This window comes from Sceloporus occidentalis, unplaced genomic scaffold, assembly GCF_023333645.1.
Source record: "Sceloporus occidentalis isolate IW3139 unplaced genomic scaffold, rSceOcc1.0.p SCAF_380, whole genome shotgun sequence".
Taxonomy (NCBI): Eukaryota; Metazoa; Chordata; class Lepidosauria; order Squamata; family Phrynosomatidae; genus Sceloporus; species Sceloporus occidentalis.
Window position 1 is genome coordinate 312372 of NW_028317360.1, and position 15215 is coordinate 327586.

At 38.3% G+C, this 15215-nt stretch overlaps 1 protein-coding gene across 1 annotated transcript; it reads left to right on the top strand.

Annotated features, from left to right (window-relative positions):
• Positions 1 to 7043: 7043 nt before the first annotated feature.
• Positions 7044 to 13918, top strand: LOC149273392 (prostaglandin reductase 1-like). The gene is made up of 9 exons (XM_089506380.1): positions 7044 to 7149; positions 7728 to 7773; positions 8280 to 8339; positions 9626 to 9793; positions 10369 to 10486; positions 11524 to 11679; positions 12048 to 12153; positions 13391 to 13509; positions 13808 to 13918. Exons 1-9 carry the CDS (start codon positions 7044 to 7046, stop codon positions 13916 to 13918), a joined length of 990 nt encoding a protein of 329 aa, XP_089362506.1.
• The last annotated feature ends 1297 nt before the right edge of the window (positions 13919 to 15215 follow it).

Genomic DNA, 15215 nt, shown 5'->3' on the forward strand with positions numbered 1-15215 from the left:
TAATTATCTTTGTGTTTTACCAATGTGCAGGCAGATACTTTATTTTGAGCTACTAAATAAAGCACTTAATAAAGAAATACATGACGCTTGTATGCTGTATTTTGTGTCTTCTCACTTCTCCTGTATCAGTGGTCTGTATTGGCAATGCAATTACGGGGTGCCATAAAGCTATGTCAATGAGAAGGATTAGACCACCGTTGAATTTCACATATATTCATTGGTCCTGTTTTGGAGCAATGAAATAGGGAATTCAAATTATTGTGTTAAAGGCATTGCCTGAATTTGTGGGAGGGTCTGGAAGTCTATTTAATCTTCTCCAATCCAGCCTTATGCCATTCTGCGGAAACGATTCTTGGCATACAGAGGAAACCATCACATTGTAGCTGCTACTCAGACATCATCAGTATCAGGTATAATATGTCTCTGCTGCTCTACTGCACTGTCTCCATCATCCTTTGCGAACACCACCAAACGTGCATTGTTATTTTCCTTTATCCCTCTTGGCTTTCTGCAAACCTAAACCTGCATCGCCCTGGTTGCTAAGCAGCAAGCTCTGCTCCTCAGCTCCTCCAATACCTTGCTACTGGGTCCCTGTGCAATACAGATCCGTCTCTATGTAGTCATGGCTTCAGTTCTCTCTCTCTCTCTCTGTCTATCTCTCTGTCTCTCGTCTCTCCTCTTTTCCTCTTGTCTCTCCTCTTTTCCTCTTGTCTCTCGTCTTTTCCTCTTGTCTCTTGTCTCTCGTCTTTTCCTCTTGTCTCTCGTCTCTCCTCTTTTCCTCTTGTCTCTCGTCTTTTCCTCTTGTCTCTCGTCTTTTCCTCTCGTCTCTCCTCTTTTCCTCTTGTCTCTCGTCTTTCCTCTTTTCCTCTTGTCTCTCTCCTTTTCTTCTCTGGCCAAATCACCAGATGCAGCTATGTTCACCACCACCTAGGTTTTTCCACAATCCAACACTAATCTTCCTTCAGTGCATCATACTGTCGATACTCCTTTTTAATTACTCTCTTGCATATGCAGTATCCTACCCATCCTCGTTATTTGGTATTTTTTTTGGTACTTTTATTCTTTTTGTTTCTGATTAACTGCTTTTGCTAAATATGAAAAGCTAGTATTGGTGGCAAAAAAAGTTAGAAAACTAGGGTAGCCTTACATGTAAAGTACTTGTAGCAACAGGTTGGTGTTTGTAGCAATCTGGTGTGGGCACTACCCACTAAATCATACAATATTTGGGCCTTAGCTACTGTTTTGGAGCCTTTAAATTAATTTGACACTTAACTAAATTTGCTGTGGGATGAAGTGTATTATATTGTAATGTGTGATACCATGTTAGACAGCAGAATGAATGAGAGCCAATACAAAACAGAGAAAAAAAGCAAACAGAAGATTGATTGTTATCGGTGCTGGAGAGAGATGGGATATTGTTCAACCACTCCTACAGTAAATCAAAATTGCCTTTACGCCTAAGCTTCTGACCCTCTAGTTTTAGGTTATGACCTATTGTTCTAACATTTCTATTCCTTTAAAATAAAGGTCCCTCCTGTGTGTTGTTAAATCCCTTAAAGTATTTAAATAGATAGATTTGTTTCTATCACATCCCCTTTCTTCTCTCCAGTACAACACAGCACCTTGCTTCTTTTTTTTCAAAGCTTTGCTGCATTTTAAACATTAAAAAGATACCAGTGTTTGATTTACCTACTGTTATTTTGTATTTTTAAGAATCTCTTTTCAAATAAACCTATAGAAACAAAGTGTATACATGAATACACTTTACATTATCGTTATATAATAGCAAAGCACACCACAGCCATGTGAGTTGAAAACCTGAACCTTTGGACATATGCAGGTCACGGCTGGTAAAATATTATGGACTTTAACATTCTTATCTAGCTTAGAGACAATGCTTTTGCCTTGCAGAGTCACGGAGTACAATATTGCTGTATATCAAAAACAGTATCAGAGCAACATTTGTACCTTAACACAACAAACCATAATTTAACGATTTTTTATTCTCGTATCACTTTTGAAATCGGAACAGATACCAGAGTAATTACTCTTTCACCCAATATTGAACTGCAGAACCTGCTTCCATATTTTACTTTGTATGCCAATGCTTAATTTAATATAACTTGCAAAACTTTAATGAATGGAATATTCCTGTGCAGTTAGTACCAAATGGCTTGCTATTAATATTTAATGTTGATTTAATATTTATAAGTTCACAAGGAACAAGTGTGTGTGTATATATATATATATATATATATATATATAATCACTGTACAAAATGCTTGGGTTACTTAATGTATTTTAATTATTTTATATGCATGTTTATAGTGTCAAGACTTTTTTTAAAATAAACCTACATAAAGTACTTGTATGAATCAAGACAGTACACATTATCCTTATATATTACTATAGTATATAGCGAAGTCTACCACACCTAGGGGAGTTAAAAACCTTAAACTTTGGACATAGTCAGTGGGACTGCTGGTAAAATATTATTGACTTTAAGATGGTTATCTAGCTGAGAGACAGTACTTACGTCTTGCAGGGTCATATACAAACAATCCATTGGTCGTTTCTACACTTCACTCGAGTTAGTTCCCACTAATACTTTAAGGGGATTATGTATCTCTAGCAGAAAGCATAAAAGCAACAAATGGAAAGGTCCAACCAGCAGATATATTCAACTGGCTGCTGTTATCATTGATCCCTATCGATTAATACAATATGTATATATCCGCTGAATACATTGTAGAATGGATATATTTCTTTTCAATGCTCCTGAGAGGGAGATCTCATTCTAAGGCTGGTGGACTGATCGGGCAGAGGTGGAACCGGGCATGAGTATGTGTAACTGCAGGGAGTGGTTAAAATATTTAATTTCAAACATAGACCCTTGGGGATACATTTATTTGTTTCCATCCTTGTGTGGATCACACAGAGTGGAGATGTCACACTTCAGTGCTGTGCCTTGGGCAAATGGCACATGGGCAGCAAAGGAGCAAGTTACAGAGAGCTTAAGCCATACTCTATAGTTTGCTCAGTTGCAGAGGAAAGCTGCCCTTGTTCAGGCCTTGGGTATTACATTCGTTAAATATATGACTGCTACTGTCAGTATAAACAGAACAACAAGCATCATGGGAGAGGGTACTGAGATCTGGGACCAACAAGGAAATTAGGAACAATTGCCCATTTCCCATGATGGGGCAAGGATAGGCTCGGGGTAGCTGGAGCCAACAAATGCCAAAGGTATGCTTATCATTCTACCTGTGGTAATCAATACAACATCTTTATCACAATCAATGGAGGAACTGACTTCATCAGCATTGCCATAAAGAATCGGCTAAGTGTGGTGTTTGAGCAGGGAAAGTCACACAAAATATCACGACTGGCAACAATGGCAGCCACCAGGTCTGCAAAAAAATGTATAATTTATTGGAACAAAATGAGATCAAACCATATTTTTGTCGATGCTAATCTACATTACAGTATACCGCACTATACTTTATGATCAGGTAGAATTATTTGTTTTTCCTGAGGACTTCCCCTTTAAGCAATATCAGCTTCACGAACATTTTCCCTGTTTATTGGCACATAAAAGGAGGGGGCAGGGCAGAGTAAAAGTTTAGCAAGTAAAGGGGAACTATAAAACTGTGAGTCTGGACATTGCAGCCTTTCAAAGTGAGCAGACAGCGGCAGGGGTGCAGCCTAGGTCTATATTTTTTGCATCAACACATCCAGAAACCTCCCATCTCCTTGTGATCTCAGTAAATAAGGTAACATCAAGGAAGGAATTTCATTCTTACATTGTTATTTTTTTTTTTATAGCACCAGCAAATTCTGTAGTGTATCATAGAAAGATAAACATGGGTACTGCCTTTGCTTTTAATAGTCTATCCTAAAATGTCTATGGGATCATTGGTAAATGATTACACTAAGTCTCAGAATATTTTGCTAGGGTTTGAAAACATTTCAGCAGGTTTTCTGATATTTGAAAAATCTATATTTTTAGAACATAACATTCTCTGTGCCAGAGATATATAAGATTTATGGATAAAAGGGAAAGGTAATGATTATTCATGACATTTAACAGTGTGAACTCAGTGATACTAGTGTAAAAATTATAAACCTGATGGATACATATGATAGTCATAGTAGAATGTATAACTGGTAGATAAGGTGAGGTTGTATTTATGGCAATTAATTTTTATGAGCAGATGTGTCCAAGTTTTGTCTGCAGTGGGCCACTTCATCAGAAATGTACGCATGTGTGGGCTGCACTCATTTTTCACTTAGAGAAAATATGGCCTTTTAGCTTTATAATAATACTGGGTTAATTTGGCGATAATGAAACAAGCAGTGGAAAAGTTTTTTTAATCAACTTTTATATGTCATTCTATTAATACTAAATTACTTAAACAGTAAAACAAAGTCAGTCAACAAACCATTTAAAACAGGTTTAGCCAAATAAAACTGCACAAGGTTGGAGCACACTGTGGGTACAAGATGGATTTAAGCTGGTTGACACACACTGGATGCAGGGCCAGATTAAGAGCATCACAGGCCTGGTGCTGAGGATTTTGGTGGCCATTTTATATAAATAAATAAAATACACAGAATCCTAACTCATCAGCATCAATGTGTACTAGATAAAGGGAACATCAGTGCTTGCCAGATAATACAAGATTGAATCTTATGTGGGAGTAATCAGTAAACATAAAAAAGTCATCATACAGGGGACGCCTGAAGCCACAATTTAGTGCCACTAATCCTTTTTAATAAAATATGCAGATTCAAATAGAGTAAATAACACAAAGCCTTTACTTTTCCTCTCACTGATTTCTGGGCCAAGAAAGTTTTGTCCTCTGAAGTGACTACAAATTCAGGAGGGCATTTTGAATAGTTCTATTTATTCTTACAGTAAGTAAAGTGCCAGGAAACAGACAACCAAATACACACCAGGACAGGTTCTGCCACACCGACCCCCAAACACACACACACCAGGACAGGCTCTGCCACACCGACACCCAAACACACACTCCAGGACAGGCTCTGCCACACCAACACCCAAACACACACACACACCAGGACAGGCTCTCCCACACCGACACCCAAACATACACCAGGACAGGCTCTGCCCCACCAACACTCAAGCACACACACACACACACACACACACACCAGGATAGGCTCTGACACCAAAACATACACACCAGGACAGGCTCTGACACACCAAACACACACCAGGACAGGCTCTGTCACACCGACACCCAAACACACACACACACACCAGGGTAGGCTCTGCCACACTGACACCCAAGCACACACACCAGGATAGGCTCTGCCACACTGACACCCAAACACACACAGTGTCCAAAATTAGCAATTGCACTCCAAATGCCAAGTTTATGCCCGGTGCCAAATAGCTGCAGCAGTAAACAATATAAAGTCCAAAAATAGTTACCGGCACTCCAGGGACTTTCCAAATAACCACACAACTTCGGTTTTCAAGTCAACGTTTCAGTCTTGTTTATTTCAGACTTTCATCAGGACATCATATATATATATCTATATATATATATACTTTTTAGGCAGGTGTCAAAAAATGCTGAAAAAGGAGAGTGCTTTCAAAAATAGACAAATTAATAGTTTATTTGTATCACTTAACAAAGTCAGTGAACATAAGAAAAATGTAAATTGAGTCAATATTTGGTGTGACCAACCTTTGCCTTCAAAACAGCATCAATTCTAGGTACACTTGCACAAAGGAATTTGTAGGAACATAGTTAGGTATATGCACTAAGGTGAAGTTTCTGAAGATACTCCCAGGCAGAAACTACAAGGCAAACAAGGGTTTCCAGATGTTCTGTCCAAGCTCATCTGAAGAAACATAAAGAAACACTCAATGTTGAGGAGTGTAGATGCAGTGGTCGGCCAAGCAAACTTGGTGCACCAGATGAAAGATGCATCATGCTTACCTCCCTCCAAAAGTTCAAATATGTCCAGTCGTGCCATCAGCTCAACATTGGCATAACAAAAAACAGTGAGATACTGGTATACCCATCTACTGTTTAGAGAGATCTGGTCAGAAGTTGTCTTCATGGAAGAGGCGTGTAGAAAAATGGCAGCAGGTGCTCTGGAGTGATGATTAAAAATTTGCTCGCAGAAGGGCTGGAGAACGGTATAAGAATGAGTGTTTGCAGGCAACAGTGAAGCATCGAGATTAATAATCTCCTTAATGCTGAGAAATACAGACAGATACTTATCCATCATGCGATACTATCAGGGAGGCATCTGATTGGCCCCAAATTTATTCTGCAGCATGACAACAACCCCCAAAGTTATTACGAACTATCTTCATGTTAAAGAAGAACGATGAGTCCTGGAAGTGATGGTATGGCCCCACCAAGCCCTGAATACCCATTGTACAGCGCTATGGAATTTGATGGGGCTATATAAAACAATAAATAATAATAATAATAACAACATTTTCAAGTCTGTCTGGGATTGCATGAAGAGAGGAAAGCAACTGAGGCTTGCCAACCCACAGAAGAAATGTGGTTAGTTTTTTTTAAGCTGTTTGGAACATTCTACCTGCTATGTTCTAAAAAAATAAAGACTGTGTGCAAGTGCACCTAGAATTTTTTTTCTCTTTTATTCACTCAATCTACATTTTGTTAAATGATAAAAACAAGCTATTAATATTCCTATTTTTGAAAGCATTCTTACAGCATGTATTCATACCTGCCTCAAAGAGGTTTCTTTAAGCCCCCTCACTGGTTGACCAGCTTAGTACTTGCAGGAGAAACTTTACAGTTGGGCCTTCATAATGAACTGTGAAGCTAGGAAATTAAAAATCACTCAGCTCAACTGGAAACACGTATTTTAGCCACTAACCTAAGGTTGCAAAAATATTAATGTAATCAATTTTTTATGTGGTCTTTATATTGAATAATCAAGTTTGTCTAATTGTATTAAACAGAGAATTGAATGCTTTGGTCCTGAATTATGTTTTGTTTGTTTTTTAACCATAGAGCTGAACAAAGATGGTTGTAGCTAAATCATGGGCAATGGCAAGACACTTTGAAGCTATTCCTAAACCTGATGAATTCAAACTAATTGAGAAAGAGCTACCACCCCTTAAAGATGGAGGTAAGTTCCACTTTAAATAACTACATTTTAACTAACTGATGATAAAGGGTTTTTTTGTCAATTGTTGACTCCTGCAACATTTATAAAAATTTTACCCTACAAGGGGGCATCTTTTCTGCAATATAGGGTATTTAGTCCAGATTACTATGTGCTCACACATGAAAGCAGTATGTGCTCAGTCTTTCTATGCAGCTAGTCACAAGTGTATAATCAATGAGAAGACATGAAGAATGACTATAATGTCACTGCGTTGGCTAGAGACTGTCTACATGAAATTATGTTTTGTTTTTTTGACTAATTATTACTAAAGGTATCATTCAATTAAAACAAAAACCTGTTATTTAAGAATATAAGGACACATGGAAATTGTGTCTTTCTCACAAGCCCGTACTGTCCAAATGATGAGACCGATGCTACTAGAATCTAGGTATGTAGCTAATGCTCTAAGCAAAGGTCAAAAGTACAATAGTTATGTACTGTTTTCTCACGTTTTACTTTGTCTGTTGACATATCTGTTGTACAGTTCTTTGTTACATAGCTGCATCCCATGTAATATGCGTCTTTGCACTTTTTTTTAGAGGTGTTGCTGGAATCCGAGTTTTTGAGTGTGGATCCATACATGAGGTAAAGAGGCATCATATGATATTAAATGATCAAATGCTCCATCTGCATTGAATATTTAGGGGCAGAGTTCTCTTATGGCAATGTTTAAAGACCAAATAAATTATCAAGCTATGAGCAGCACTCCTGTTTGTTTGGACATGTTGTATCTGTAGTCAACATACAGTACCTCCGGGTTGCCCCGTAGTCTCCAGGTGAAGCGCTGCCTCCAGATAGATCACTTTTCTTCTTTTTTCCGGGCAGGGAAATATGTTAGGTACATGCGACTGCACGCTACACGTTTTCTGTGTGTCCCCACATCCAAGTGATTTACCAGTACTTTTCCCTGGCCTAAGCGTACCAGGGTTTATTCTACACTTACATACTGCCACTGCCTGTGGTAATCTGAAGCCATACCAATCAGCATAAATATGATAGTTTAATATTAAACTTCCCAAATACTCATATATGTGTGGTTTTTCCAATTTATTTTTTGTTTGTACATTAATAACATCTGTTTTACTTAAAAGGCCTTACAGTAGACAGCTTTTGAAGGAAGGCGATGTAATGATGGGATCGCAAGTTGCCAGGTAATTGTCAGCTGTGTATATTTTGTGATCGGTTTAATGATGATTTAGCAGTGATAAGAAGTCATTTTCATGCTTTTATTCTTTCCTATACATCTACACACACACTTTAGGCCTGAATGCAGAATGCTAGGAACATGTGTTTTCAATCACGTAACGTAACTGTTGGAGGGTCTTCTTTGGAATGCCAGTGTATCATATGAATGTTCCAATAGGAACATATTGCCCATATATAAGTGAGAACTTGTACCCCAACTGTTAATGTAAATGAGTATAAAAACTAATGCTTAGGAGAGCAAGGTCTCTTTCTTTTTTTCTTTCTTTCTATTCAATTCAAGATCTGGAATTTTCTTTTCTTTTGTGTTTTTGGTGTGTTTTGCAAGCAGTTCTACAAATAGCCACCAGTATGTCTCAACAGGGGCGTAACTAGACGCCTCAGGGCCCGGGTGCGAGAATCTGTACTGGCTGTACTGTACTGACAGCAATCACAGTCCCATCATGCCTAGGTTCCAGCACTTACACATCCATCCAGTAAATGCTGGAACCTAGGCATTATGGGACTGTGATTGCTGTTAGCAATCACACTCCTATCATGCCAAGTCAGCCAGTACATGCTGGTACAGGGTGGCTGTAAGTGCAGACCCCATACTGCTGGCAGCATCACTACACAAGGGGGGCAGCTGGCCAGGTTTCAGCATGTACTGGCTGACTTGGCATGATAGGAGTGTGATTGCTAACAGCAATCACAGTCCCATCATGCCTAGGTTCCAGCACTTACACATCCATGCTATCACACACACACACACTCATTTATTCATATAATCATTCATTCACAGATTCATTCCCTCAATCACACACACTCATTCAAACACCCTCCCCACCCCCTTACCTGCACTGCAGCTCCTCGATGCCGCTCACAGACTTCAGCAGGGGGCGCGGCCTCCCTCTGCCTTCTCTGCTAAAGCACAGAGGAAGTAGGATGTCACGTGAACTCTGCTTCCTCTGTGCAGTCCAGAAGACCCTCCCACAAGTAAGTAGCAGGGCTTGAGGTGCGGCTCGCGTAAGATCGGTTGCCCTGGTAGTTCCGCCACTGTGTCTCAATAAACAAGGACGCTAGGCTGAATTTACATTTGTCTGAATAGTTATTATTTATGTGATTCAACCTGCTTTATAAGTCCTTAAATATTATTGGTGATGGAGTGTATCTGCCCCTGAAGCCTCATTCCGTACCTTGTGCAATGCGTTTGTTATGTGTTACACATGTTTAATTTTTTTCTTTCTACTTTCAGGGTAGTGGAAAGCAAAAATCCAAACATTCCTGTAGGTGCCTATTATGTTGCAAATTCAGGATGGACAACTCACTTCATATCAGACGGCCAGGGGATTCATGCCTTGCCTCCTACATGGCCCGAAGGTCTACCCAGATCATTAGCGCTAGGAGTATTAGGCATGCCTGGGTAAGTTGCAAAACATATGAGGTGCAGATTAATAAATGAATGGCAGCAACAGTCCAAGTGAATTCAAGTCATAAGTTAATTCTTAAATATGGTACTCTATGGGGTTTATTCACTAATTTGAGTTGATGAATCTCTGACTACAGAATACATTATGAAGAGCCAACCCATTTTAGTTTCAGCTACCACAACTCTCTTGCAGACCCTCCTTCCAACTCTCCTTTTAGTGAATACACCTCTATAATCACCTTAAAGGAGAAGGGTTAGTTGATGAATAGTTCTGAGTCTTCTGACTAACTTTTGTCAAACTGGCGCTCTGACAGACTTATGTGACCATTGGGTTATTTGCATCCTTCAGCCTGCCTGTATTTAATCAAACCCACCTCAGGCTTCTTAATGTTTCCAACACTTTGCAAACAATATGAATCCATTGTTTTAGAATAAGCTGACTAGGCCTTAAAATTGGGACATTTGTTTGGAATTGAGCTTTCCCATAGGAAAAGTCATAATATTAGAGGAGCTTTTTCCACTATAGTAGATCATATGGTGTATGTAATTTAATGTCATCCTATTTACAGTTACACAGCTTACTTTGGTCTGTTGGATATCTGCAATCCTAAGGAAGGAGAAGTTGTTCTAGTGAATTGCGCAGCTGGGGCTGTTGGATCCCTAGTTGGCCAAATTGCAAAGATAAAGGTATGCCAAATGGCAATTTCCTTCACACATAGAAGTGTCCCAGACAGCTGCCTGGTTTGTCTGTGAATTGGTCCAAAATGTGAACAAACCACAAACCTCTGCAGAGCACCATCACAAAAAAAACTGATTAATTACAGAAAACAGATAAATTACAAGCTTTGCCATATATGTATGTGTGTGGTCCTAATATTTTTTGAAAATACTAATTAAAGTGCAGAGTGCATTACCAAAGAACCCAACGAACAGTAGTAAGAATGTGAATATATACCGTTATGGTCAACAGCTTTGGTCTATAAACTCTTATTTTGATACAGAACACACAGAATAAAACAATAACCATTAAAAAAAAACTAAATGGGAGGAAAATATATAAAATGAAAACACTTCATTACTGTGACATTTGACTCACCTGTGACAAATTGTCAATGATCATATGGCTCGAATTCCAACCATCAATGAAGTATTTAATGTTTAAGAAGACTACTGTTGTTCACTGTTCCTTTTTCACAATGGTGAAGAAATAAGAGCCGTCTGAGAGTAATGCAGACCAGCCATATGTACCATATAAAGGGCCTTTAGTGGGACAGTGCTTTAAAGCACACATCCAAACGTACAGAAGAATGGTTGAAAATGAAACATGGATTGTTTTAGACTAGCCATTAATGAGCTAAAATCTGCCATTGGGAAAGAGAATCCAGCAATTTTAAAGAGCTTGAACAAACTGCAATTGAAGAGTGTCAGCAGACAAGTGGAAGAAGCTACAAGAAACATTTTTCAGGTCATAGTTTGTTTCCTTTGTGAAATCACTACATCAGGTGAAAAGACATTTTGTTTGTTGGATACCTTTGGACATCCCATTAAAATATTCTGATAATGCAAAGTATGATTTACAGAATATTCAAAGGTGCCAATAATGTTGACCATAAATGTATAATATATTTAATGATGCGTTTATCATTATTATTGATACTAGATTTATCTCCAGTAACGTTAATAATCCAATGTTCAAAACTATTCTCGTTTTCTTTCCTGCTCAGGGCTGTAAGGCAGTTGGATCTGCTGGCTCAGATGACAAAGTTGCCTATCTTAAGGAAATTGGTTTTGATGAAGCCTTTAACTACAAGACTGTGAGCTCTTTGGCAGAAGCTCTGAAACAAGCATCTCCAGAGGGATACGATTGTTATTTTGAGAATGTAAGTCTAAGCCACAGATCACATTTTCTAAATGTGAGTACTGGGCCTCTGGGTCAGCATGTTTAATATTTGGCATGGAGGAGTGATGGTTAAGCCCACTCTATCCCTTGTTTATACCTTCTCGCCGTCCAGGTTATGCCTACTCTATTTTTGAGGCAACTGGCAGCTAGCCCTGCCATAAGCACAGCTATTACTCCTCTCAGTCATGCCCTTTTACAAGAACTTAGGTGAAGCAGCCCTCAAAAATGTTGAGGTATGGCTATGTAAAATTGTACTCATAGTTTCCATTTAGCCGATATGGTTTCCAGTTGTATCCTAATGTCTTCCAGCATTTAATCTTAATGTAACTTTAATATGTTTATTTAAAGGTTGGTGGAAAGTATGCAGATGCTGCCCTGCCTCAAATGAAAACCTTTGGGAGAGTCTCTGTGTGCGGATCTATCTCCATGTACAATGACTCAGTTCTTCAAACAGGTATGCTACTATTATTTTAGTGAAGCATTATTTTTAGAGTAATTAAAGGTTAATTTTAGTTTATGTAGATATAGCCTAACCAACAAAAGGATCAATTTTCCAGACTGGTTAAGGAGACTGGTGAAATGTAAAGTAGGAAGAGAGTAAAAAGTATTGTTATCATTATGGAATTTGGATTTGACATCTGAATGAATGGTAATATATAACAGACATCATATGCATTTTTGTGGAAATTTATAAATACTGGAAAGAGATATTGGCAATTTAGGAAAACATTTATAAGCTGGAAAGGGAAGAGGTAATCAGGGTGATTGAAAGATGCAGGTAACAGGGAGGGAGAAGAAGTAGGGGGCATGATATGAGTTAGCATTTTGTTTTATTATTGAAAGAACAAGAACCTACTGGTTCTTTGAAAGTGCAGCAGCAGCAGATTACACCAGTAGAGAGGAAAATGGGCTGTGTAAGAGATAGTTGGATAATCCATGCCTGTAGTTGAGTGTGTTAAGGAGAAGGTAGTGGTCAACTGTCTCAAAAACAGATGAAAGATCCAGAAGAAACAACAGGTATAGCTTACCTTTTGGATTTTTTGGTAGAAGTTAATAAAACATTGTAAAAGCTTATTCAGTAGATTACTGGCTTGAAGAACCAAACCGACGATTGTTGAGCATTAAAGCATTCTGCTTGACAGTACAATTTTATTTATCAGTCATAGCGAGTTTTCTTTTGTGCATAAGAACAAAGAGATATCATTGAGTTAAGATGAGATCGGAGATTCGCTTGAGCTCTGGATGTAATAAAGAAGAAGAAGACAGACAATTCTACCCCTAGTAGCATAATAAACGGCATTGTTTTGTATCATTTGGGAGTGTAAATGAAAGCCACCAAATGCAGAAAAGATGCCAAGCAACATAACCTTTCGGTACCTCAGATGACTCTTACTCAGATGGAGAGTCCTGCAAGCTTGTGTTGCTCTACATTGTTTTCTCGTCCCAGTAAAGGCTATTTCCTACGACTAAAAATGCCATCTTCTCTTTGCAGCACTTGTTTAAGTTAATATAAGCATATGTGATTGCTTATCCAGCATTACTTGTTTTATCAGGATCTGAAAAAAAAGTTTGACATTTAATTCTACATTTTTATGGGATTTTTTTAAGCCTATATTGGCTGTATTTGTTTAGTTAGATCTATGATTAATGCAACACTGTGTATTTAAGTGGTCATCTGTTTTTCTTCACAGGTCCCTACATACAACCATATCTTCTCTTTAAACAACTCCGCATGGAAGGGTTCATAGTAACTCGCTGGGAGGACAGATATCCTGAGGCACAGAAACACCTCTTGGAGTGGGTGTTAGAGGTAATGATTGCACCACTTTTTACATGCAAAAAATATGTACGTGATGTACACTGGTGTTTTTTGTGCACTAAATTTGTGTGTGACTGTATTACTACATCTTTTCAAGATAAAAAATACACCTCCTACTATGATTTGGATGCTTTCAACATTCCTAATATAATTAAAGCACATTAGTATTACAATCCTTGTTTTTACAACATGTGTGTCTGTTTAAATATGTAAAATTTTAAAATCTACACATTTATGGAATTAGTATGGAAGTATTGAGTATAATATGCATATTTTTTGTTTTTTCCAGGGCAAACTGAAGTACCGTGAACATGTTATAAACGGTTTTGAAAACATGCCACTAGGTTTTATCGGGTTGTTCAAAGGAGACAATATCGGAAAAGCCATTATAAAAGTTTAATTTTAGTTAGCACATTTTTGCGGATCATAGAAAATCTCTTTCTTATACATGTCAGAAACATTAAATATTGCCCCCTATGTTGGAAGGTTGACCAGTAGTAATGGAGAAATAAATGCAAAACTGTGACTACATACTGATTTTGTACCTTGAATTGTTATTATTTTGCATGTTTATGTATAATGTGTCAGTGGACAACTTAGATAAGATGTTAATTGACCGTCTTATGATATGAAAGTTTCAAATTGACATCTGCTTACCTAAGAACTTCACCAGAGTTGGTTATCCTTCCCTCTCTCCTTGAGGTATGGCAGTGATCAAAGATGGGGTTAGCTGTGGAGTCTAGAGCCATTTGCTTTGCTGGGGCAAAGAGTGAAAGTCCTATTGAAACTACTAGCAGTGCTTCACCTTGTGACTTTTAGATTAAACTAGCAAATTCAAAGGCCAACATAAGGCATATGCCATTCATTGCATTTTTTTTATTTGCATGCAATATTCATGATATAGGACAGCTAATGTTACCAAAGGCAGCAATGTTCGTGGGCTCTGCAAATCTGACAGAAGAGGAAAGCTGGGATATGACATATTCTCAATGCATGACAACGAACAAGAAGTTAGACATTGTGTATCTGGATTTCAGTAAGGCCTCTGGCTCTGTCCCACATAGAAGACTTATAAATAAACTGCAATCTCTGAGCTTAGATCCCAATGTTGTTGAATGGATCAGGCAGCGGCTGAGTGACAGAAAACAGAGGGTAACAAAGGCATATATTCAGAGCAAGGTCTTGTTACCAGTGGGGTGCCTCAGGGATATGTACTTGGACCCATTCTCTTTAATATTTTTATTAGTGATATTGCAGATGGTCTTGATGGAAAGGTATGTCTTTTTGCTGACAACACAAAGATTTGCAACATGGTTGATGTTCCTGGAGGGAGAAGCCAAATGGCAAATGATTTAGGTAAACTGGAAAAAAGAGTGGTGGCAACTGGCATTTATGGATAAATGCAAAGTAATGAAACTAGAGCACAAAAACCCAAGGGCAGAGTATAGAATATTTGATACTGTCCGAACCTCAATGTGCGAGGAAAGGGATTTAGGGGTAATTATTTCTGAGGATTTAAAGGTAGGCATCTGCTGTCACTTTCTCTGTGTCTAAGTAAAGTGGTAAGCAAAAGCACTATACGGGCCTCCTAGTTGTAGGGCCCAGGACAGGAGCAACACTTGCCTGAGCGTGGCAATTCAATTTGAGTAACATAGCAGTGCATGAATACATTAGAAATTACATACAATATGTATTAA

Coding starts and splice junctions, on each gene's coding strand:
- LOC149273392 (XM_089506380.1), top strand. CDS start 7,044: ATGGTTGTAGCTAAATCATGGGCAATGGCAAGACACTTTGAAGCTATT. Junction 7,150..7,727: donor ACCACCCCTTAAAGATGGAG/GTAAGTTCCACT, acceptor ACTTTTTTTTAG/AGGTGTTGCTGGAATCCGAG. Junction 11,680..12,047: donor ACGATTGTTATTTTGAGAAT/GTAAGTCTAAGC, acceptor GTTTATTTAAAG/GTTGGTGGAAAGTATGCAGA.